Below are 27,328 nucleotides of genomic sequence, written 5' to 3' on the forward strand. Positions count from 1 at the left end.
TTTTTTACAATCACCTGGAACTGTCATATCAGTGGTGCAGTATCTACTTGTTCCTTATTAATTCATTCATCCTTTTTTTCCCTGAAACTACCGATAGCGTAATTTCTACATATTTAATAAACAACAACAGTGGATTTAAAGATCTTAGCATTACGTAACATTTTTGCAAAAACCCCCAACTCATAACCAACCGTAACGATTACTTGTATAACCATTTACCCGCCCATTCTGCGTTACATAATTTATGGATAGCCTCTGATCTCGTTTGTATTTGAATTAGACTATAAAATACATGTTTCAAAATTTTACTAGACAAATTATATTTCAAAAATAATAACTTACCGAAAATGTGTCGTCTCTTGTCTCCAATCTATTTTAAATTTTGATTAAGAAGAAACGTTACACGAGATTTCGTTCTATTCTTTGCAGCTGATAGATATACGGTACGTTACGTAATTTTTGGAGCAGCTATATGCGACAGTCTTACGGGGAATGGGATTTTAATTGAAAAGTATAAAAACGGTGTTACGTAATTTAATTTTAGTTTGAAGTTAAAATAGGTTTTTTTTTCTTTACTTTTGTATTTTTAATAGCGCGGTTGCGGCCGAAGTTTTCATCTAGCGTGAACGTCGAACGTCGCTTACAAGATAGCGGCGCTCCACGTTCGACGTTCACGTTTTACAGATGAAAACTTCGGCCTCAACCTCTCTAATATTACAGTATGCGATATTGAAATAACGTTGCAACACTGATAGACTTAAAGGACAGTATTGCATTGCATGTGCGAAGTATCACGGAGGAACAGTTTGTGGTCGGCCATTGAGTACACTGCAGTCAACAAATTTTACACCCAAATAATGGAGAACACATTGAATATTCCCTGCATTGCTAAGCAATCTGTGCAGAATTTACCGGTATGTCCCATTCGAATGAATAAATGCTTTTTTTTTATTGTTGAGCTGCAATTTGAAAAAATTGTAGACCTATAAATTCCCACTGTTGTCCGTCTTTCTTTGATCTCGAGAACAGACATGGAAACCTTAGGGGCGGGAGGTCCCGATTTAACTATATACGAACTTCAATGCAAAACAGAAGTCACGTTATTTCAATTCAAAAATTTTCCCTGAAAAGTGTTAATGACCGGCACGACTCTATTGTTAAAGGAAAAGTATGATATACAGGGGCAAGTCACTACTAATTTTACGCGGGGAGCATATATTTTAAATTAAATAAAAATATGATTAACAATTGCAGCCCGGCATTGTGACGATGTCACAATAAATAATTGCTCGTTAGAATTGCCAACCATTCCTGCCTCCATTGACAATGCCTATGCCATGTACTGTACCTCTTCTTTTGTACAAGAGAGTTGGTAACCCTAACCATGATAATGATCAGACAGAACAATTCAAAGTATTTCACTCTTTTCTAATATCAAAGTAAATGTTATTCATCCTTGCCTAGGCTATTTATTCATTTCATTTTTAATGGAATATCTACCTAAAATCTTGAAACCATTATTGTATAGAGGATAGATACAGGATTTGAGTGATCCATTTTCAATTTTCTTAGTTCTTCACTTATTAAATCAGATAAACATGTATGAAACATTATTGATAAATATTTTATGTACATTTTTGACAACAAATCATCTCAATTGACTAAATACAAGTCTTCATCTGGATATTGGAGAGCTTATTTACAAATTTAAGGTATAGAAATGTACTTGGACCATTAATATCAAATACAGTTAAGTGTCCTCTTTTAAAATTTCTATCATACATTGTGGCTGAACATAAGAATTCTTTAAGCGAACTCACTTTAATTTTGTTTTACAAATTGATGAAAACAAACTGTCATAATTGACAAAAATTTATCAATTTGATATATTTAAATTTAGTTAACTTTTAGATTTACTAAAATTACTAATTAAACATATTCAAAGTAATGGTTAACAGAGTTCATACAGTCAAAGCAGTACAGAATTGATAAAATTAAACCATCTTTAAGAAATAATTTCTAATGACTAAAAAAAAGGTATTAATTAAATTTTATTAGTTATCCAAATATTTCTATCACACTTTTTTAAAATAAAAATTAGTTTATAAATCAATACAATTATTTTAGATTTTCACATTAAAACCAATAAACTTGGTTTAGGATCTTCATTTGAAACTATCCATGCACAGTATGTCTAATATTTCAAAACAGTATCAACACAATAGAGAGGTTGCGGCCGAAGTTTTCACTTCTAAAACGTGAACGTCGAACACTCCCATCCTTTAAGCCTAGAAGTTTGACAGTAACGTTTGGAATGTCGAGCATGATTCCAGTGACGTTCCAAATGCCATTGTCAAACTTTTAGGCTTACAGGATGGCGGTGCTCAACGTTCATGTTTTAGAGATGAAAACTTCAGCCGCAACCTCTCTAATAACAATAATAAAGTCCAGTCATTAACTATTTTTTCTAATAGGATTAAATTACTGAAAGTAGTTTTGATGACATCTTTGCATTTTTGAATTAATCAAAACAGCTAACTATAAAAACAAAATGTAGAATAAAGATGTTTAGTTCATGAATAATAATAGATGATAATTTTTATTTTCAATGTGACAATACTGATCTCAATATTAAATATAATGTCAAGTTTTTTCATAAAAGTTGTCAAAAAATTTTTGTAGATTTATGGGAATGGTACCATATAAAAAGGTTAGCAAGTATTGCTATATTTTGTGTATATATTTTAAAATTTGAAATGAAAGCAAAGTTAACTGATTTATGTAGATCAATTTTTAAAAATCTGTTGTTTATACAAACTGAATTTCATGTTTAAGTTTATATTTGTACAATGCATTTATATATTCTGCAAATTTTATCTGTCTGGTCTGAAAATTTTGTAAAATAAAATGGGTGGTGATAATGATTCTTAAATTATAATAATTAATATTTTACTACAGTCATAAATATATGAAATAAAAAGTGATGATAGTTATATCAAAGTAAAATCTCAATATGTAAAATTACTAATATGCGTAAATATATCAGATTTTAAATCTTTCAAAATGCTTTCCAAATCTTAATGTAATCAACTTTTAAAAAAAATAAAAAGTAAACAAAAGTATGAATTATATTATAAACTATAAATTAGCATACTAGTTGGATTCACTTTTTTTTTATTTATAAATTTGAAATCTTTTAAAGTCTAATATTGAATATGTTGCAAATAAAAAATTTTTATATCTGTTATCATATATTCATGTAATGATTTGATAGAATAATAAAATTAATTTTTTTCCATCTTAAACTTTAGAATTAAAAATAGTCTATAATATAATTTAAGTTTATTATTATTCATAATCCATTAGTAAAATTATTAAAAGATTAAAAAATTTGAGAAATAAATTCAATACAATTAATAATTAGTTTGTATTTATTCATATGTCAAACATGCCTAATATATCTCTCTTATCATGTTTTGAGAGTTGATATTAAATAACAATCATGGTGTAAATAAATAGAATCAATAAATATTTCATATGGAATAAATTTGATTATTAAAATTTTTTAAAAACTAATTGGATAATTCCAAAAATCATTGAAGAAAATAATAGGACAAAACACACACACATTAAGAGGATGAATCTTAAAAATCCTTTATTTACAAACTTCTATCTATGGGAATATAGTGAGTTAACTGACTTCTCAGTTATGCAGCAATATGTAAAAAGGCATCATGCACAAAATACAGTGAAGCACACGGATTGGCCAGAAATTTTTTATTTTATTTTTTTATAAATTATGCTTGCAATAAGCTTGAGGGAGTGGAAAGCTGTCATCAATAATATATATATATATATATGTTTTCTTTTTTTGCAGAGAAAGTAATCTGCAAAATCTGTAAGAGAAAATGCTCCATGGTAAGGCCTCAGTGTGCAAGAACATACGTGCAATATTTGATTAGATTTTCTTTAACGTTAATCACACCATTCAGATTGATAACTGGAAACTCATTTGTTATTTATAGCAATAAAAACAGAACAGAATAATCAAATATATTTAAATTGCAATATGCTATTCTAACTAGTTTTTTGACACAGTATTTAAATTGTAGGAACAACATTATTATATTATGAATTTGTACAGTCAATTTTCATCAATCTTAACCATAGAACAAACCAAGGCACTGTACATACAGTCAATAATATATTTCTTTGTCAATCCATGTTTGTTTTTTTTTTCTTTGCAAAATATAACCATCAGAAACTGCATCAATAATTTGTATAATTAATGTTTTGTGCATATTGATTAAATTTTACAGAATTAACAACAGTTAATGCATAGCCAAATATGTACTGTATTTGATAATGTCTATTTACAGTATATAACTGACTAAATTCTTGTGAATGGGATATTATTGAAGCTTTTCAAGAAGAATAATGGATATTTGTTCTGAGAAGAAATGGCTCAATGTGGCATTATTACAAAATCACAAAGAATACAGTGAGTATATTTTCTATAATATTCAATGAGCTTTGGAAAAATTATGAAACACTGAGAAATGGGGAAATCTTTCTTCTTCTAAATTCAAATGGAACTTTCTCTTCCCAAGTGTAATAGATTAGTTTCAATGGATTTGAGCAGCATTTAATAAATCTTCTCATTGACTGAGAATTTATCACACAGATGAAATGCTGTAAAATTTTCTAAATATCGTGATACATAAATCAATGGATCACATATTTTAAACTGAAAATAGAAAAAAATGTGGTTTCTGCACAATCAACTAATTAAGAATTTTATAAACAAACTATTATATTTTCTTTTAAAAATTTAATTTCAATGCTATAAAAGTTTACGGTTTTTATAAAATTAGTAATGGTGATACAGTGATAAATCCTGAAAGAAATTCAAAAAATATTTGGACACAAGGAAATTAACAAAACCTTACCACTTCTATCTCATTAATGGAGCATTTTCTCCATGCCTATTCTACTTATCACTTTTCTTTTATAGAAATTATCATTACTACAAGATATGAGCATTTCATACAGCACATTAAGGCAGCATGATCAAAGCTCCAAATGATATTGTTGCCATAATAGAAAAGTCACTAAACTAATGATGTTTTGAAGAACAAGGAAATAATTCTTACTGATAAAATTGAACTTTTCTAATATTCCAAAACATTTGCATTGAAATTTGCACTATAGTTTGGAAAAAGTTGGAGTAGCTCATTTTAAATTTCCTTATTATTCAAACTGTCATTTTATAGTTTTGTGATTTTTCCGTTAGAACAACGATATTTACAAGCATTTCACAATAATCCCATCCTTTCAAAAATACAACAGTTATTTCACTTCATACTCCAATTCATTACAACGTTTTAATTTAATTATTGTAATAATTGGTATTTGAAAAATGACTTAATTTGACTAGATTCCTTGGAACATAGCTATTATTTTTGATACAATATTAGCCTGAATTTTCAAACAGACCTATATAATAATGATGTCCGTATCCGTAACAACATCCTAGCCCTCAGACCAAGGCAATAAAAACTTGGCGCAAAATTTGATGGTTTATTTATTTTTTTACAAACTGTTAGGGAACCCAGCTTATCACATTAGTGCTGGCAGTGTTGAGAGAAAATGAGATGTTTTGTGGTGAAAAGTTTAACCAATGTAAAATACAATTAAATATTGTACTTCAAAAAACTACTATTAAGATACCATTAACATTCAGCTACTGCCATATTATCATTAACTGTACAATTATATATACATATGTATACACTTTGGTTCCACTTTTCGTTGGATTTTCAGTTTCAATAACCCAACAGTTTGCAATGCCTTGGCCTTAGGGAAAAAAGGCACACACATTTGCAGTACTAAATCTGCAACTCTACAACTTATCTTCTGGAACTTATCTATTTTTAACACATTTGAAATAGATTAGTAGAAACTAAACAGTAATAATAATAAATCAGAGAATTCAGCTTAATAACATCAAATTACTGTGCGTCCTTGAATTCTTTTCCCTAATGTTAATATTAATAAAAATATTTTTAAGATATATAAAATTTAACTAAAATGTCTTTGTGATAAGAATTAACTTAAATAGCCAAATAGTGAAATTCCCTAAAACTTTTCATTTCATTCTCTGTAATACTTTTAAATTTTCAGACATTGCTACAATACTAATTTCATTATTTTAGAATTTTAATATGATTCAAATTATTAAACTTTCATACTTTAAAATATTTCAATGAATAAAAATGTTTTTCTCTCTCAACCTGATATTTTTGTGAAACATTTACAATGAACATTCTATCTACAATAATTCCTGAATTATAAAAAAATCTTTTAGTGACTTTTTTCTATTCATATTTGCACTTTTTTTTAAAGAAATGCATTCCTTTAAATATATAATAATCAATGACTATCTTTTCACAGAATAGGCATTTTGCAAATATACAGCAGGTGTGAAATATTGACTAATACATCTTTGTACATAAATCAGTATCAGGTTTTGAAAATTTTACGTGTTAAAAATATTCACAAGACAAAAGTTGGCTAAGCTGAGGTCAAATATTTTGAGTGGTCCAAAATTATTCTCAACTAATTTCTTTACATAATTCTTTGAGCTGGTTCATTACTTCCAATTATATTGGAAGTAATTTTATAATTTTTGTTATTGAAATATTATGATACACTAATTACCACTATTTAAATTAAATCACATTTTCTTGCATGTGTGAATATCTGCCCAGGATCATCACACATTTCATTGAAATTCTTACTTAAATTATAGATTTATTTGTGCTCAATAATAAGAAATATGCAAAATCACGATGCCATATCATTTTTAAAGAATGTACAAAGTGAGACTTTGGTAATGGACCCAGAAGTTTTGGCTTGTAGTGACTGAGTCTTCCGTATCAGTATATTTGAGGATGGATAATCTGGCTTTTTAACTGATTTGCCAGTTTTGCTTATAATCAATGAACTAGAGAAAAGAAGAATATATTGTAAGAAGGACTCTATAATTGTCCCAATGAACAAAAGCAAACTGGGAAAATGCAGAACAACCCATGTATTATAACACAACAAAGTCTTGCTATTTAAATAGCATTCATAGAATGTCCATATTTTTGCCCCCTATGTGGTGAATGATAATCTCTCTCGTGATGATGGTGATGAGAATGGTGACGATGTTCATGATCACGTAAATCACACATTTCTCTTATTTCTCCATGACAGAAATCTCTCTCCTTTTCTCGCAACAACATTCCGTCGAGAGGATCAAAGTCATCGTGGTAACGTTCATGTTCTCTCTCTCTTTCTCGTTCTATTTCATACACCATATCTCTCTCTCTATCCCTGAGATCACGGTGACTATCATGGTGGGGATAGTGATCATGTAGATCTTTTCTTCTATCTGCAAGTGGAGGCAATTCTCTTCTTTCTCTATTATCTCTATATTCATGAGAACTAATATAATCAGAAGGATGTTCCATTTCAGGTGATAACATCTAAAATTAGAATAAAATATTTGTGTGAATTATTTCAGAATAATTTAAAAAATAATTTTGTATCCATATAAGCTTTAAAAATAATGTTTCCACAATAATAATTAATTATGTATATTGTAAAAACAAATGAAAAGGCTATGGTTAAAAAACTAATTGGTTTTACTAGAAGTATACTAAAATAATAAACAACTAAAAAATTGAAATGTAGATGTACACAAAACATCTTTATGCTCTAAAAATGTACACGATGGTAAACACTTCTTTTGATGACATAAATGCTATATAAAGTGCACTAAATTCATTTATTTTGGTAAAAATAAAATTTATTAAATTAAAATAATTTATTAAAAAAGACATTAAACAAAAAATAAAATAAAAAATTTCCTAATAAAATTGAAACTACTATTCTTTAAAAAAATAATTTCTCTTTAATGAAAAATTTATTTTAAAGGCAAAGTAATCCTTTTTTGAAACACCTTTAATAATAATAAGGGAGAAAAAAATAAATAAAAGGCAAGCATAAAAATTTGACTGTTTATTTGTGTTTTATAAAATAAATTGTTGGACTTTCATATTTGCTAAATTTATGCTAAGATTTTGATAACTGCTACACACAAATTGACCTTAAATGCAAATTTTGATTTCTAATTAATTAAAAATCAGAAATTGTTCTCTCTCAAAACTGCTGCTGCATATTTATTTCTGATCTGTTAATCTTGGTATGAATAACCATTACATTTGCAATACTTATTCCATGATCAAGTTCAAAAATACTTTTAGTTTCAACCATGATGTATCTGATGGATGAAATTTAGTGAGTATAGTAATTAACCTTGCATACCACTGTGGACACACAAAAAGCTACCATTATAATCTAATTCACCATAAATTATATCTTAGTACTCTAAAATCAATTTTAAATACACCAAATCTAATAAATAGTATATATGCTTCAAGAGAAACAAGAAAAAAATGTACAGTATATTGTGAACATGTTAACATTAGTAATCAGTTCTTGAAAATCCTGGTTAACTTTTTCTGAACATCTCCCATTATTTTAAATGAGAAAAATTCTAATTCATTACAATATTCACTCAAAATGATCAACTAATTTCCAAAACTGGAAATAAAACACAACACAATGCTTATAAGAAAGTTATTACCTATCATATTGGGATATAAAATTCTTAATACATCACTTTCTGATCATCAAACAGTTAATATGGTTATTAAAAAAAAGTTGCTTTGTATACAGTAAAATGTACAATCTGCAAGTACAGCAAACATTATGTTTACAATTTGGCATGGCAAATAATACACAACAATTGAGAGATTTATTTTGAAAAATGAACACAAAAATTTATTATTCAGAACAGGAAATAAATTTCAACACATTTTTAAGAATGTCTTTGAAACTTCTGTAAATTGGAAAGTGACCGATTACTTTTAGTAATATCACAAAAGAATCTTTAGATTTTCGACTACTGAAAGTATTGGAATAATATGATGCTATGATGCCTCTTCTGTACAAATTATATTCAAGATACAAATTCCACTTCTTGAAACTTGGGGTACTTTTCAAAATGTATGGTTCTAACATTCTAATCAATTGTATTAAATTTTTACAATATAAAGTTTTCTTATATAAATCAATGGATGTTCTTCAGGAAAATGTTAAGCATGGGTGTATATAACAGAAAATTATATATTGTATCAAATTAAATATAATTGACATATTTGCATGCCATAACAATCTAAATTTTAGTTGAAGAAAGTACCCATTATCATTTTTTATATTCTAATAATAATAAATATTCTACAAATATGTATTATTAAAAACCAATTTGATTTCCAAAACTCAGTTATATAAATTGAATTTTTTGTCAACTACAAATGTGTGCATTGCAGCATTTTGAAAAACACTGTCTTACTGATGAGGAAAACTACAAATTCAGTTTATCTTACTTTAAAAATATCATCAAGAATAATATAACTTCCTATCTTTAAGTTTAAACTAGCTTTCTAAGTTTTAAAATGATTTTATTTAAATATAAGCCCGATATTACTGAAATATGAAAATAACAGTTATTGAAAAAATATTGTTTTCTTATTGAATTTTTTAAATATAAATTTTAAAATATGTTCAAGCTTATATGTATTTTATTATTTCTCACCTCTCGAGGATGCCTTTCACTATGTGATCTGTAGTGCATTGTGGGAGGTGTAGTATTATGACGCATTAATCCACCTGAGCTAGTTTCTATCCTAGGTGACGGATGAGGTGAAGGTATTGGACGCTGAATTGTAGGAGGAGGAGTCTTGACTGGTGGATGTGTTGCTCTCCAGTAGGCTTCTAAAAATTCTGCCATATGTTCACATGCCTCTTCTAATTGATTTTCATCCAAAATAACATCAAATAGTTCCTAAAAATATATATTCAGTATATATATATTTTAATAATTATTTTTAGCTGATCTTTTAATACATTACTTATAAAAATATTTATTGAAAAGTTTATAAACAGATTGAAATTTACTGTATAACTTACAATGGTAGTATGAAAAATACTACCATTGTAAGATAGGAACGCAACACGTCAGCGAGTATTATGTCTACCTTTGTTCACATTTGAAATTTACTGTATAACTGGTGCTGAGATAAGAAAATAAAATTATAATTTTTTATCATAAATGTTTTCATTTAAATAATTTACACTTTTAATTATTTAAATATTGTTTAATTGTTTTAATAATTTGTTTCATAATTGTGGAAAACATTTTATAATTACAAAGCACATTATCAAACTTCTTCAAAGGAATATAGATGTAGGATAAGTTCAGCTATAAATTCACAGCACAGAGCAATCTTGAGTGACTGAAGTGAATTTGCCCAGACAGTTTGAGATATTCCTTACAAGTTAGATTAAATCTGACAGTTCTATTCAAATAAAACTGAGTTTCATTAAATCATAAGGTGTTCCAACACCCATCATCATTCAGAAAAGAAATTCTAGGGGAATTTTTCTGCCCTTGAACATTGTTCCTACTGATGAATGACCAGTATTTTTCATTTACTCCAGGAATATGTAGTTTTCTATTTCAGTTGTATGAAACAAATACAGTGGGTGATCAGTTAACAAACAAATTAAATAACAAACACTTTCACAAAAGATTTTTATGATCAGACAACGAATACATGTTTGGATAATGAACACTTCGCTGAACAAACACAAGAAGAAGTGACATAAAATAATGAATACCGATTGATCTTCCTTTGTCTTCAGGCAACAACTCGAAACTTTTCGGAGTGTGGGAAACATCGACATCGATGTTCAACACAGTACATAGTGATTGGATAGAATTTCCCTGAACTTTGAAACTCTCCCTTGTAATTCCAGCCTTTTATATTTCTGACAGAAACAATTCTTTTATGTTTTCTTCTGAAAAAGCAGATTTATGCCAATATCTGCTATTAAAGATCTTTTGAAGAAGTGGGAGGATGTCAGAACAACGGTCTTAAAATGGCATCCAAACCAGGTTGAGGTTAATAGGCCTAGAGATCTCTACAATTACAATGCTATTAATTACTTCTGAAAAATCATGAAGAAGACAGAAAAGCAATCGACATTGGACAGATTCTTTAACCCCCACAAACGGAAAAAAACATGACTAATAAAAATGCAAGACCGTATATATATGTATTTTTATTATTACATATAAATAAATGTAGTAAGAAAGTATATATTTTTTATTTTTTTGGGATCTCCAGAAAGAATTAATCAAATTCCAATAGAAACCTATGGTAAATTAATAATCGGTCAACGAACAAAGTCTTGGAATGGATTATGTTCATTAACCAATCACCCACTGTACTGTAATTATAATATCACAATTCTATTCCAATAGACAATGATGTTAATATACAAAAAGCATTATCCTCATGACAAAAATAATTTGTTTCAATGAATGATATAGTCACATATAAATCGTGATCTTCTAAATAAGCTTTGTTTTAATTACATGTAATTTAATAAATGTTTTAAAAATATATTTTAAAATTAAAATCATCAAAACAAAAATATACTTATTGGAAAATGAATAATATTTTAATTTGAAATATTTTATTATTATATATAAGTTTAGAATAAAAATAACTTACATGAGGACATTGAGCTAGTTTTTCAGCAGCAACCATTTGCACATTTAAGTTTCGACTTTGAGATTTTCCACGAGATTTTATTAGTCTTTGTAAAACCTATCAAAATATATATATATACTTTTATTTTACTTGAATATATATATAAGTATATATCAAATATTAAAAATATACTTTACTATAAAAAAATTTAAAGAATCTTTCCTAACATAGTATTGTAGTATTACAACAAAAGATAATTGATTTTTTAAAATTCTATTATTTAGACTAGAATAATATTGATTCATAGTAAGTATTACAGTAGAGCTTTGATTATCTGAATACCGATCAACCGAAACAGCAGTTAACCGAAAGTGTTCCAGTTGGCAAATTCAAATTTCCACTAGGACTGTGGCATTGCAGCATTCTTCCCCTTCCTGCTAAACTGAACTGCAGGCTTAGTTTAATGTATTACATTATGTAAGGTATGCATTTGTAAGACATGTGATACAAATTATATACAGTACAGTTTTGTGTTTAATATATGTTTTGTAAAAGGTGTAGTATTATGACGCATTAATCCACCTGAGCTAGTTTCTATCCTAGGTGACGGATGAGGTGAAGGTATTGGACGCTGAATTGTAGGAGGAGGAGTCTTGACTGGTGGATGTGTTGCTCTCCAGTAGGCTTCTAAAAATTCTGCCATATGTTCACATGCCTCTTCTAATTGATTTTCATCCAAAATAACATCAAATAGTTCCTAAAAATATATATTCAGTATATATATATTTTAATAATTATTTTTAGCTGATCTTTTAATACATTACTTATAAAAATATTTATTGAAAAGTTTATAAACAGATTGAAATTTACTGTATAACTGGTGTTGAGATAAGAAAATAAAATTATAATTTTTTATCATAAATGTTTTCATTTAAATAATTTGCACTTTTAATTATTTAAATATTGTTTAATTGTTTTAATAATTTGTTTCATAATTGTGGAAAACATTTTATAATTACAAAGCACATTATCAAACTTCTTCAAAGGAATATAGATGTAGGATAAGTTCAGCTATAAATTCACAGCACAGAGCAATCTTGAGTGACTGAAGTGAATTTGCCCAGACAGTTTGAGATATTCCTTACAAGTTAGATTAAATCTGACAGTTCTATTCAAATAAAACTGAGTTTCATTAAATCATAAGGTGTTCCAACACCCATCATCATTCAGAAAAGAAATTCTAGGGGAATTTTTCTGCCCTTGAACATTGTTCCTACTGATGAATGACCAGTATTTTTCATTTACTCCAGGAATATGTAGTTTTCTATTTCAGTTGTATGAAACAAATACAGTGGGTGATCAGTTAACAAACAAATTAAATAACAAACACTTTCACAAAAGATTTTTATGATCAGACAACGAATACATGTTTGGATAATGAACACTTCGCTGAACAAACACAAGAAGAAGTGACATAAAATAATGAATACCGATTGATCTTCCTTTGTCTTCAGGCAACAACTCGAAACTTTTCGGAGTGTGGGAAACGTCGACATCGATGTTCAACACAGTACATAGTGATTGGATAGAATTTCCCTGAACTTTGAAACTCTCCCTTGTAATTCCAGCCTTTTATATTTCTGACAGAAACAATTCTTTTATGTTTTCTTCTGAAAAAGCAGATTTATGCCAATATCTGCTATTAAAGATCTTTTGAAGAAGTGGGAGGATGTCAGAATAATGGTCTTAAAATGGCATCCAAACCAGGTTGAGGTTAATAGGCCTAGAGATCTCTACAATTACAATGCTATTAATTACTTCTGAAAAATCATGAAGAAGACAGAAAAGCAATCGACATTGGACAGATTCTTTAACCCCCACAAACGGAAAAAAACATGACTAATAAAAATGCAAGACCGTATATATATGTATTTTTATTATTACATATAAATAAATGTAGTAAGAAAGTATATATTTTTTATTTTTTTGGGATCTCCAGAAAGAATTAATCAAATTCCAATAGAAACCTATGGTAAATTAATAATCGGTCAACGAACAAAGTCTTGGAATGGATTATGTTCATTAACCAATCACCCACTGTACTGTAATTATAATATCACAATTCTATTCCAATAGACAATGATGTTAATATACAAAAAGCATTATCCTCATGACAAAAATAATTTGTTTCAATGAATGATATAGTCACATATAAATCGTGATCTTCTAAATAAGCTTTGTTTTAATTACATGTAATTTAATAAATGTTTTAAAAATATATTTTAAAATTAAAATCATCAAAACAAAAATATACTTATTGGAAAATGAATAATATTTTAATTTGAAATATTTTATTATTATATATAAGTTTAGAATAAAAATAACTTACATGAGGACATTGAGCTAGTTTTTCAGCAGCAACCATTTGCACATTTAAGTTTCGACTTTGAGATTTTCCACGAGATTTTATTAGTCTTTGTAAAACCTATCAAAATATATATATATACTTTTATTTTACTTGAATATATATATAAGTATATATCAAATATTAAAAATATACTTTACTATAAAAAAATTTAAAGAATCTTTCCTAACATAGTATTGTAGTATTACAACAAAAGATAATTGATTTTTTAAAATTCTATTATTTAGACTAGAATAATATTGATTCATAGTAAGTATTACAGTAGAGCTTTGATTATCTGAATACCGATCAACCGAAACAGCAGTTAACCGAAAGTGTTCCAGTTGGCAAATTCAAATTTCCACTAGGACTGTGGCATTGCAGCATTCTTCCCCTTCCTGCTAAACTGAACTGCAGGCTTAGTTTAATGTATTACATTATGTAAGGTATGCATTTGTAAGACATGTGATACAAATTATATACAGTACAGTTTTGTGTTTAATATATGTTTTGTAAATGATCAATTATCCAAAAAATCAGTTATCTGAACAACCCCAATTGTCCTGAATTGTTTCAGGTAATCGATGCTCTACTGTATTTTGAATTTATCTCTTTTATTCAATTATAATAGAAGAAATAAAAGGAAAGAGAAAAAATAAATTTTTAATTGCATTAAAATATTAAATTAATAATTTATATGGAATGTTTTTATATTATTCATACAATCTTAGCTGTTTGATATGACTATAAGTCTCTATGTCTAGGTTTAGCACATGAAAATTATGAATGGAGGAAAATTGTCATAGAGATATGTTTAAGTAAGCTTGAAGTAAAAATAAAATAATTAAAGAATGCAATTATTATAAGAGAAAGTTAATTATTGCATTTCTCAAAGTAACTTAAGTTACAACAAAGTTTTGACAATAATTCTTCATGTTTTTTAATATAAAGAAACAATATATTTTTTAAAAGTCAAAAATGAAAGAAAGTTTGACTTAATTATTTTATATTACATCCTATACCATAGTTAGATATCTCTAACCAAAAATACATTGCAAGAGACATATGCATGTATGCACAAATATATATACAAGCATAAGTTGTAATATATCTTTTTCTTTTTATATAAAGAATGTATTTTTAAATACAACTAAAATAGCCATTTTCTTCTTAGAAAATATTTTTATATCATCTGATTAAGTTATCAGTGAGCACAAGTGTGGGTTCCCAGACGAGGTTCAAACTTGAGTAAACCGTGACATTCTTGCGCGACACAAGATGTAAACAATGAGACTCTGAACTGTTCGTGTATGTGTCAAATTATCTGTCAAGGTCTTAGCGGAAGACAAACTCTAACACGAGTGCTCATAAATAGGTAGATCATCGACTTGCGTGTCTATAAAATGTTGGCCGAGATAAACCTTTTCAAAAAAACAGGGAAATTTTTGATAGATGAAAGATGAAAATGATCGTTAAATTCTTAAACGTCAAAAAATGGTAAACAACAGCCTGAGTTATCAGTGCAGGTGTTATTGTTTTATGAACAGTCACCGAGCAGAGTCGACAAAGAGGTATCAGATGGACACCTCGAATCAGACCTTTCCTGCAACCCGAAAAGGTTTCGTCTTGCACCGGGAGATAAAGGAGAGACCAATAGGGAAGCGAGGAATGGGACGAGGGACCAATCCGAAATGCGAATAGTGGAAGAAAAACTATAAAAATCGGAACTTCAAGGTCGAAGAAAAGTCTCCTCTGGATTAAGCCTACAGTTGTGCTTTGTCTATTGTGTTGTGCCACCGCCGATCACCTAGGACGCCGCAGCTTAATACCGAACATCTGCATCGTCCAGTGATCCTTCTCATCTGCCCGGGCTACGACCGATCACCCGAACTCTCACCGTTTCATAGGAACACCAAGATTTTGGAATTGTCCAATATTGATGTAAGCATGAATTCGAACAAATAAATGGGTTTTCTCTTGTAAAACACTTGTTCTACATTTGCCTCCTTCACCACCGCCCACATACGTGGTTTCCCTTAGGCTCATTCTGATGCGGGATTAATTGGATTCCCCTTAATGTTGGCAAATTTACACAAGACACTGACATACTTAGATTATACGACTAGACAGAATTCATAATGAGTAATCCTTATCTATAACAGAGTTAGCTAGCATGGGTTAAGAAGAGAAATAAGGCCCAACCTACTCTACCTTGATAAATTTTAGGGATTGTATCATGGTCTCAAACTACAATCTCCCGTGATAATAAGCTGACCTTGTCACGTAACTGTTTGGCCAAATTATATCATCTGACTTTCATATGAAAATTCATTCAGATCATTAAAATTTTTTAATTTCTAATTTTAATATTTTATTTAAAATAAAATAGTTATTATGGTAAAAATGCTTCTACGTAACTAGAATAGTAAAGAAAAACATTAAAAAAATGTATGAAAAAAAAATTATAAATGAGACAAAATAAACAGGAAATACTACAGAAATTAAATAATAAATTATATCAATAATAAACTATTTCTCAGATGTCAGATATATATAAAGAATCTAATAAAGATGCATTGTTTGAAATGTTGAAAAGTTCTGAAAATGGAAAATTTACTTTGAAAGCGTTAACAGAAGAAATAAATGAAGATATACTTATTGTATAAGAAAAGAAATGTAAATTTTAAGAATAATAATATTAAAAACAAAACTTTTCCCTTATTAGTGTATAAATTATATTAACATTGAAAAAAATAAATAGCTTGAAATCAAATTGTTTCATTTTAAATTATTTATTTATTCAATAAGAATTAATTTATATACTTTCAAATAAAAAAATCCAGCAACGAGTTGCTTAACTTTTCCGACAATATTTAAAACTGCGTGTATGGCACCATCTGTTGTGATATTTTATTAAAAACTTTTTATATTTTTAATTATTACAAAATGGCAAAAAGCTTAATTTTGAGAGTAGGGATGGGTTCTATAGGAAATTGTACATGCTAATAATGAGTAAAATCATCATTAAGTCTGATCCTACTTGAGATAAGACACATGGCCCCCCTTTATCTCCCACCCTGTCAGTCTTTAACCACCAAAATTTAATAACATCAATCTCCCTAATAAATACACAAACCTTCCTGCAAAATTTCAGAAAGTTTTGACAAAACACACAAGAGTTATTAATTAAGCTTCAAACAAGGTGAACAAAATCGTGCCTACACACAAACGTTTACATATACAGAAAGAAAACCTCTAATTTTTTTGCATTTCTCAATGTTTCAAGATTCCGAGTCCAAAGATGTAAAATCTTGGGTGATTTTTTGACCAATTGCCATACTTTTCCTCTGTTATATATAACAAAGCCGGGAAAGTAAAAATATCCAAATTTGTACTGTTTCCTATATATTTAAATAAAATATGAAGAATTTCAAAAATATATTTTTTTTTTGCTTGTGTTTCTGTTGAGTATATTATGCATATCTTTTATTAAATTTTTCTTACATTATAATTTAAGAAGAAACAGTTAATCAGCTTGCAAAATTTTATTTTTAATTTTTATATACAGGGTGGGGCAGAAAGGATGGATGTTTTTAAAAATCACAACATCTGTAATTGTTACTACAAAAGTTATTTGTTGGAAGATGTGAGTTCGTATTGAAATAGCATTTTACAGAATCAAGTGTATAAAACAACATCTATGCAGTGTCTGTTATCAATGTTGCATTTCTGAAAACAATTTTGGTAATTTCCACATGAATAGTTCCTTCAGTTCTTGCAACAAACAGACTTATGCTCATATACACGTGCCTTGAGGTGTCCCCACAAGAAATAATTGCACATGGATAGGTTGGGCTAACAAGGAGGCCTATGAATGTCACTGAATCTAGAAATGAGGTGACCAGAGAAGAGACGAATCAGACAGGTGGTTTCAACAGGATGGACAATGGCCCGTTGCTCCATCCTGTTAAAGCCACATGTCTGATGGGAATATGTTTCCATTGTATGCAAGGATGAGAAAACGTATTCCCATCAGATGTGTATGATCTCCTTTGTGTATGACTATTTCCTCAATTGTACGCAAACACACAATGTTCTATCATCCACAGCTCCATGTCTTCACCTGAAAAAATAATGCTAAGACCTTACTACTTTCAAGCTATCTGCCAAAAATCAGTCACTCTACCCAGTGATGAGTTCTAGCCATTTCAAAAACTTTCTGCCCCACCCTATAGATCTTAATAATATATATATAATTTCATCTTTAAATATAATTTAATGGAATTACAATAAATGTTATTTTAAAAAGTTAAGTAATGAGCAATTATTTATTGCGACATAGTCACAATGCTGTGCTGGGTAGCAATTTTTAATCATATTTTATTATTTATTATTATATTAATTTAAAATATATGCTCACCACCTCAAATTCATACATTTCCTATTAGCAATAGAGTCGTGCCAGTCATCTATCTAACTCCTTTAAGGGTAAAATTTTTTAATTGAAATAATGTAATTTCCAGTTTGCATTGAAAGTTTGTACATAGTTAATCAGGGGCCTCCTGCCCCTAATCTTTCCATATCTGGTCTCGGTTTTCATCTATCTAACTCTGTTCTTGAGATTAAGGAAAGATAGACAGTAGAAATTTATAGATCTAAAATTTTTTCAAACTGAAGCCCAATAACAAAATACAGTTGACCTCCCTTTAACACCATTGATAATTCCATTTTATATGAATTCCATGTTGTATGAGTCACTTAAATTTTACAAATATGTGAGCCGTTCACAGCCCGGCACACGTATTTGTAAAATTTAAGTGACTCGTACAACATGGAATTCATATAAAATGGAATTATCAACGGTGTTATGGGGGGTCAACTGTATCTGAACAAAAAATGTTTTTTGACCCAAAAAAGAAACCTTTTAATACAATTAATTTTTTATATATCTCAAATTATTTGTGAACAGAAAAACTATATTTATCTAAATATATTCTTAAAAATATAACTTAACTAAAATTCAAAAAAATCTATTTTAATCAAAAATAAATAAATACCTTTGGTGAAGAAATTTTGACATAAACTATAATTGGTGCTAATGATGTTTTTCCAAGTTGAGAAGGATGATTGATTGTATCACAATCAAGTACTACTAACTGAAGTGTTCTAGCCAGTTCAAAGATTCTTTCTATCTCAGCTTGAACTTCAGCTATAATATGTAAATTCAGAATATATTTAGTTTAAAATTGTATAATCTAATATTAAAATATAAAAACATCACTACTGTATCTATTATAATAGTCAGTGTTTTTATTAAAATGAAATAAATGATTTACATAATTTCTAATAATATTTTATCACTGCATTATTGACTCATAATATTAATTATATGAGTTATATTTGTTTTATGATTTGAAATATTTCTACATCATATACAGTAGAAATTTGATTATCTAAAACTCTGAATATTCCAAAGTGGTTAAAAAGAAAGTAACGTTGTACTGTACTGTACATGCCATAGACAGTAATACACAGACCAAATTCTTCATGTAACTGAAAATTACTGTCATCTGTCAACTGGAGTGCTGCAAAACTAGATAATATATGTAACACTATATTATTATAGATTTTGAATAAATTAAATACTGTAATGCAAGTACTACATTTGAAAGTAAATTATACTTTCATGAAACTTTAAATGCACAGCTTGATGAACCCAAAATGCAAAAACGAGTTTCTGGATTATCTGAAATATCCCTGGTCCCATAAAGTTTCCACTGTATATGATTATAATACCCCTGTGATCAAAAAGTATTGAGAATTCAATAAAATGCAACATTTGAATTTATTCATAAACATTTATTTTGTCCCCTTCAAAGTAATCTCCTCCCACTGCAATCCACTTATACTAATATTTTTTCTATCCTTGAAACATGCTTTAAAGTCATTTTTGTGGAAACCCTTCAGGGGTCTCAGCGAATTTTGCTTTATGACATTAATCGACTCAAAACAGTGACCACAAAGCAGAAATTTTAGTCAAGGATACAGGAAAAAATTCTTTATGCATAAAGGAAACATTTAAAAATGATAGCAGTGCCCTCTTGTACATATGCAGTTTAAATGAACCATTTCCAATACTTTTCCATCATAGTAGTATTTGTAACTTTTTGATGCACAAATATATTCAATCATGAATAAAACCTGATTTCACGGTCAGGTTTGCTTCTCATAAAACTATAGTTTTTGAAATTATCTTAGGAAACAATCAAATTGTTGTTTGATTTCTTTCAACTTTGCCAAATTCAAATTATCAAATTTCTAAGAACTAAGTCAAAATTGTACCAGCAAATTTAATTTAAGCTAATAGTTGTTGACAAATTTTGAATATTTAATTGATAGCAACACTTGAAGTTTGTAGCTTTTATAACATGTTATATAAACAATTGATAATGATGAAATATAAATGACTTTTGATTTAGTTACTGCCTTAAAAAGATCCAAGTAATTGAAATTATGAAAAGATATACTACTTAATATAATTTTATATTGTGAAAAATAGAAACAAGGTAAAATATTGGATTAGTTTTCCATATAATTGCATATTTAAATCCTTCATTTAGTAGCAGTCTTCTTTTTTTGATAATCTGGCAATCTAATTTACATTAAATTAATTATTCTGGTTATTACTATTATTTTGTTCAGTTATTCTTAAGATAAACCCAAATAAAATTATTCAAGAATTTTGAACTACAGTTGAACCTGTCTATCTCAAATCTCAAGGAAAAAATTTGAGATAGACCAGTTTTGAGATAAAGAGGTAACAGTAATAGACTGATTGGCGGTATGATATTTTAAAATACCACAGCAAGTACAGTTTATACCTATATTGGATATAAATAAAACATTTTTGATATACCTTAACAGAACTAGCTTGTCAATAGTTTCAGATACCTGACTTTCTTCAACCAATAAGACACAAGCTAAACGTGTGTCCTTTATGTCCTAGCCCTAATTATGACTTATTACATTTCATTTTTAAAATAGTTTACTAACTGTGTTTTCAGTATTTTTTCATATCATTTAATTGCTTAAAACTGTTTTATCAATCAATGACATTTGATAGCATTTATTTATTTAATGAATCTAAAAATCACTTTAAAATATTATATTTGAAAATAACAAAATTTTGATTTTACTGAGAAACACTATTAGTACACAAATTTAATGACTCAAACTTAATAATTATTACAGCAAAGAAGTAAGGATAGTTTGTAAAGTCAAACAAGTGTGATAATTAAAAAAGGATTTCGTTGACCAACAAATGCACCCTGCAAAAACACGCATAAAGTAGATGGAAAAATGAATTTATTACATGCGAAAAAGTACAGGTGCAAAGGTGTTCCAACTCTAGGGGAATATTGATTAACAGTCATCCAAATCCAGTTGTTGGTAGAATAATTATAAAAATTATCATGATCTGTATAAAAAGGAACCAAAAATAATAATTACAAAAATTTTTCCTTAATTAATACTAATTTATATCTAGAAGGAAATAGGATATAGGGAGTGAGAAGTAGCAAATATGGCAAGTAGTGCAAATGTAGCAAAGTAGGATAAGAAAGAATATCCAGGTAATGCAAATGCCATTCAGTTACTGTGAGGGGACACAGGAAAGCTTTTTAAACACAAAATTCTAGCTTCTGTTTTCCTTTTCCTCAGTTCTTGAAGATTTTTGTACATTTGATTTTGATAGCCAGTCATACAATTGGACTTGTCAAGCTGAAACACTGACTCTAACATGCTAACTTTGAGACGGATATTTCAAAGTTCCTGCTCAAAGTTCTGACTTCACCCAGCTACTCGAGCACTGGACACTAATGTTTCTCCTTTCATCGTCCTCTCTCTTTGAGTGCCAACTCAAAAGTGACTTCCCTTTGCCTCATATACTCCTCAGGTAAATTCATACACCTTATGTTGGCAAATCCTAGAAAGTTACCCTCATCTCCAAGAAAAAATGAAGAAGATTAGAAAATTTTCAAAAGAACAAACAGGAAAATGGCATTTGAACAGAAGGACAAAAGCAGACAATATGGCATGCAGCCACACAAGTTAGATGAGAATGATTATCATTGTTATTCTTTCTTTCACTAGACATTGTGACTAATTTGTTTACAACAAAATGGCTATTTCTAAAATTAAAATTACTGGTGTATTCTTATCCAAAATAATTTTTTTAGATTTCTTAACATGAGCAGTTATTTGTATCATTTCACCTTTTGGTCCACTATTTATACACTCAAAAATATTTTTAAAAACACCAATATTGCCATACACCATTTTCTTCATAATGTAAACTAACTTTCCTTCATAAATTTCATTAGTGTTTTGTTTGAAATGTACTTTATGACAGACTCATAAGTAATTTGTTTAACTCATTCAACTTTACAAATGTATCCTAAATTCTAATGATAAGTTAAACTTCAATTATAATTATTAGAACATTTTAATTATACCAATTCTGGAGCTTATAAAGTGAGAAATCAAGTCATGTTTTAGATATTAGATTTGATTAATTTAAAAAAGTTTTCCTATTCTTAATTTTTTCAAATCATAGATGAAGTCAACTGTGACAAGAACTGTTTATATCTTCTTTTCTTACTTACTTTTAAATAAAAATTTATAATTTAGAATATGATTTTATAAACGAATATACAGTAAATATTACAACAAAAGTCAGTATTTATATTCTAGTAGTGAAGAGTTTCTATCATTTCAGGGTGAATTCAGGGTAAGCACAAACACACTTCTTGATTTAAAATAGTTATAATTTATTGGAATATGTTTATACTGTAAATATAGTGATACATTAACTCAAAAAATTTATTCTCTCTCTCACAAAATCTCTGTGCACTCATCTCACCACCAGAGAGCTGTGAAACCTAAGATGACACTTCCCCATTGCAATGCAGCTGGTGAGTGATGGAATATACTAAAACAAACAGTGCTGTGACTATGCAGTGTGCTTTCAAATACAAATTTAATATGGATTCACCTACTGTCCATTTTGAAGTGGTACAATAATTTCATTGAGAAAGGATGCATCTGTGATCAGTTTTCTCTAATCACAGATGAAAAGAACATGTATCATGTTCATGTTGATCATGTCAGAGAAGTCTTTTTGAGTAGCCCCAATAAAATCAATGTGCAGAGCTAGCTGAGAATTACACATCCTGCAAAGCATGTTAAGCAAGATTTTACACACTTTTAGTTTCATCCTTAGGCTGTGTACACATTAGGCATTTTGAAACACACACTTTTAAAGAACCAAGAGTTCCACATAGATATACACATTCAAATGCATGCTTCTGGCCAAATGCGTGTTGATAGATTTTGGTTAGAATGCATGATTTGAGATACATCTGCTGCCATGTTGTTGTACATTCGATCGCGTGCTTTCGGGTAGAGTGGACACATGTTGGCCGAAATGGAGAACGATCATTTCGATACTGATCTATTTATTGATGAAATCCAAAAGAGACCAGCCATCGTCAAATGATTTTATAGACATTCTAAATAATTAAAAAACTTGGGTTCATATTGTCTTAGTTTTGGATACAACATCACAAACATTCCATGCTCAGTCTATCTCATAATATTGGGTGCACCCAAAATTCTCTTTGCCTCTGCCATCATCTTTTATAGCGACGATAGAAGAGCCACACACAAGCAATTACTTTCACGTCCATTTCCAAACTAAGCCAGAGCGAACAGTTGTTGAATGCCGAGCTAAATGTGCGGTGTGTACGCTGCTAATGTGCATTTAATGCAACGCCCAACACCTAATGTGTACTAGCCCTTACAAACTGCAATTGGTCCAAAAGTTACACCTGCAAGACAATGAAATGCAACTTCAATTTTGCAGGAATCACCAGCATTAACAGTAAATAATAATAACCTGTTGTCAAACATCACTTTCAGTGATGAGGTGACTTTCCACTTAAGTAGAAAGGTCAACAGGAACAATCTGAGAATTTACGGACCATTCTGGAGGTTGAACATGACTCTCCAAAAATTAATATTCTGTGCTCTATCAGAATATTTTGTGCTCTATCAGATTGTATTTTGTACAATCCATTTATCTTTGAGGGACAAACTATTACTGGCCAAAGTTACCTGGAAATTCTAACCAAGTGATTGATTCCAGAACTAGCTGCTGAGGGTGATAACTACTACTTCTAGCAAAATGGGGCACCATCACATTGGCATCTCACTGTCTGCAAATTTCTCAATGAGCACCTGCCAAACAAATGGATTAGCCACACTGGAGAAAATGACCAAGTATTCTGCAAGTGGCCTGAAATCACCAGACCTAACTGCGATCTTTTTCTTCAGAGATATAGAGTGTATGTACTGTATCTCCACTATCTGCAACCCTGGATGGTCTGCACGAATGCTTCGCTAAAACTGTAAACTTAAACATGCCAGATATGCTGCAGAGAGTCTGGTCCAAGCTAGATTATTAGATGCATCGATGCTGAGTAATGGTGGGGAGCACATTGATTGTGTGAGATACCAACCAATACCACATGAAACTTTGTGTGTTGATGCAAGTTTAGTCACCAATGTATAAGAATATTCCAATAAAGTTATATTCTATATCTGTTGGAAATCAAGGACTGTTTTTTTATGCTCAACCTGTATGTAGTTTTTTTAATTTAAGTTCATTCATATTAGAAATTCTTTCAAAATTATATAGCTCATTTTTAATCTAGTATACTTAAGTATTTTTTGATTTTCATATAATTTGCATAAAAGTCTGACTTTCATTCACATAAAAATTATTTTATTATAAAATTATAATTTACCTAGACATGATGATCGACTATTGGACCTTTCCATAATGGCACGTTTACTTGGATTATTTAGGAGGGATCGCTTTGCCAATGATATGTCTGCTGTTACTCTAGTAATTATAATCCTGAAATATAACTAAGTTTAGAATTAATGATGTCATAATTAATCATTATTTATAAACAAAATCTCAGAACAAGAATTATTTTGAAAGCATAACCCATATTAATTATATGAAAAATAACTTATTTTCTAAACTTACTAAATAAGAATTATAGCTTAGATACTATATATAATAATGTAGAAAGTAATCTAATATAACATTAACTCATATTTTTCACTTAAAAACAAATAAATAAATGAAATATATTGAAAATTGCAGTCAAATTATCAGACTAAATAGTAATTTAGGATAAATTGGAATTAAGAATAGAGTTGCCATCTTTCTGCATCATCCAACCCAGAGAATAGTGAAGGGAAAAAGAAAGCCTCTCATTGAAAATAACAAAATGAAATACTTTTGAAACTGCTTTTTATTTTATGCAATAATATATTATACACATTATAACATAACTCAAAATTCTCCCGTCAAATAGGATGGACTACTTTCTATAAGTATGTAACTTTTTTTTTTATCAATGAGTGTATTAATCAAGGGCATACCAGCGAGGAACAGTGGTCCCTCCCAAGAAGAAAAATTAAAGTGTAGTAATTGACACACAGACACACATCAATTTAGTATCAGTTTGAATAATGAATATTGTGACTAGACTAAAGCCTAGAGCCATCTGTCTTGAATTCTTAGAACTATTTCACTGTTTGCTGCTATTCTTGCACTCAAAGAAACTATGAGTTGCCCCCTCCTCTAGTTCAGATCCTGGGTACACTGCTGGAACTAATATCAATTTTATTCTAGGAATTTATGATGATTTCTTTTAACTCATCTGTATTTGTTGATTACTATGATTTGTTTGATCTTTCACTCTACATTTTTGATATTTAATATCTATGAAATGAAATCTTAAAATTTGAACTATTAGCTGGTTTTCTTGAAAAATTGTTTTACTGATCCAATTCTGTAATATGATGTATTGTTGATCTAAAAAATAATTTATTCATCTCCAAACTAATCTTCAACAGCTTGAATAAGAAATGTTTTCAAAATGCTAATATACATCTCATAACACAATGCAACAAATTGCAGAGTCATAAAAACTTTTTTCGAAAATGTAGGCATTCTTTATGTATTTTGACCTCCTGAATTCAAAAATGGTACTCAAAACATAATATCACCCACAGTTTTTGCATAAATCGCATATTTTGCAATAATGATAATATACACGAAAACACCTCAATGCCTCAATACCTGTCGGCCATTCTGTACACCTGAAGGAAACATATGACAACATTAAGGCAACATTAATGACAATTACTATCATTCATTATGAGGATCACAATTGGATGGTGTGTGGTGATTTCAAAGTGTTGAGTATGCTTCTAGGACAACAATCAGGATATACCAAGTTCCCATGTTTCATCTGTGAATGGGACAGTCGAGCTCGTGACAAACATTGGGAGCAAAAACAGTGGCCTCAAAGGTTGGAATTGGTTCCAGGGGACAAAAATATTAAGTGTGACCCTCTAGTGGAAAGAGACAGAATACTCTTACCATCTCTGCACATCAAATTGGGCATAATGAAGCAGTTTGTCAAAGCATTAAATAAGTATGGCAACTGTTTCAAATATCTATGTTACAAGTTTCCCAACCTGTCACATGCTAAGTTGAAAGAGGGCGTGTTCACTGGCCCCAATATTTGGAAAGTAATGCTAGATGAAGATTTCCTTCACTCAATGAATGCCATGGAGCGAGAAGCCTGGACTGCCTTTAAGTGTGTGGTTCAAAACTTTCTGGGAAACAATCATAACCCAGAATATATCGACATAGTTGAGAACATGCTGATGAAATTCAAAATGCTCGGATGCTCAATGAGTTTGAAGTTACATTTTTTAAATTCGCACCTTGACTTTTTTCCTCCAAACGTAGGTGCTATAAGTGAGGAACAGGATGAAAGATCCCATCAGGATATCAAGGACATGGAACGACGATACCAGGGAACTTGAGATGTTCGGATGATGGGCGACTACTGCTGGATGAATCACCATGAGCACACAACGGAAATTCCCCATAAGAGGAAAAGCAGGGGCCACGCCATGACAACTAAGAAAGCACGCAATGAATAATATTAGTGCATGTTTTGTACCACATTCTCTGTATGCATCTGTTCACTGTGTATATATTTCAATATATTGTTGCTTTAAACTTATATTCTATTTCTGCATGATTCGTGTGCCATATATATGTACTACTTCTATATATGATATCATTATTGGCAAAATATGCTAT

At 29.4% G+C, this 27,328-nt stretch overlaps 1 protein-coding gene across 1 annotated transcript; it reads right to left on the reverse strand.

Moving 5' to 3' along the window:
• Nucleotides 1-3,629: 3,629 nt before the first annotated feature.
• Nucleotides 3,630-25,077, reverse strand: LOC111631476 (voltage-dependent L-type calcium channel subunit beta-2-like). Its single transcript, XM_023375718.1, has 5 exons — nt 24,939-25,077; nt 19,131-19,282; nt 14,059-14,154; nt 9,707-9,955; nt 3,630-7,532 (listed from the first exon to the last, which is right to left on the reverse strand). Exons 1-5 carry the CDS (start codon nt 24,970-24,972, stop codon nt 7,122-7,124), a joined length of 942 nt encoding a protein of 313 aa, XP_023231486.1. The 5' UTR covers nt 24,973-25,077; the 3' UTR covers nt 3,630-7,121.
• Between the last annotated feature and the right edge of the window lie 2,251 nt (nt 25,078-27,328).

This window comes from Centruroides sculpturatus, unplaced genomic scaffold, assembly GCF_000671375.1.
Source record: "Centruroides sculpturatus isolate CEXI.00-Female unplaced genomic scaffold, Cexi_2.0 scaffold519, whole genome shotgun sequence".
NCBI classification, from domain to species: domain Eukaryota; kingdom Metazoa; phylum Arthropoda; class Arachnida; order Scorpiones; family Buthidae; genus Centruroides; species Centruroides sculpturatus.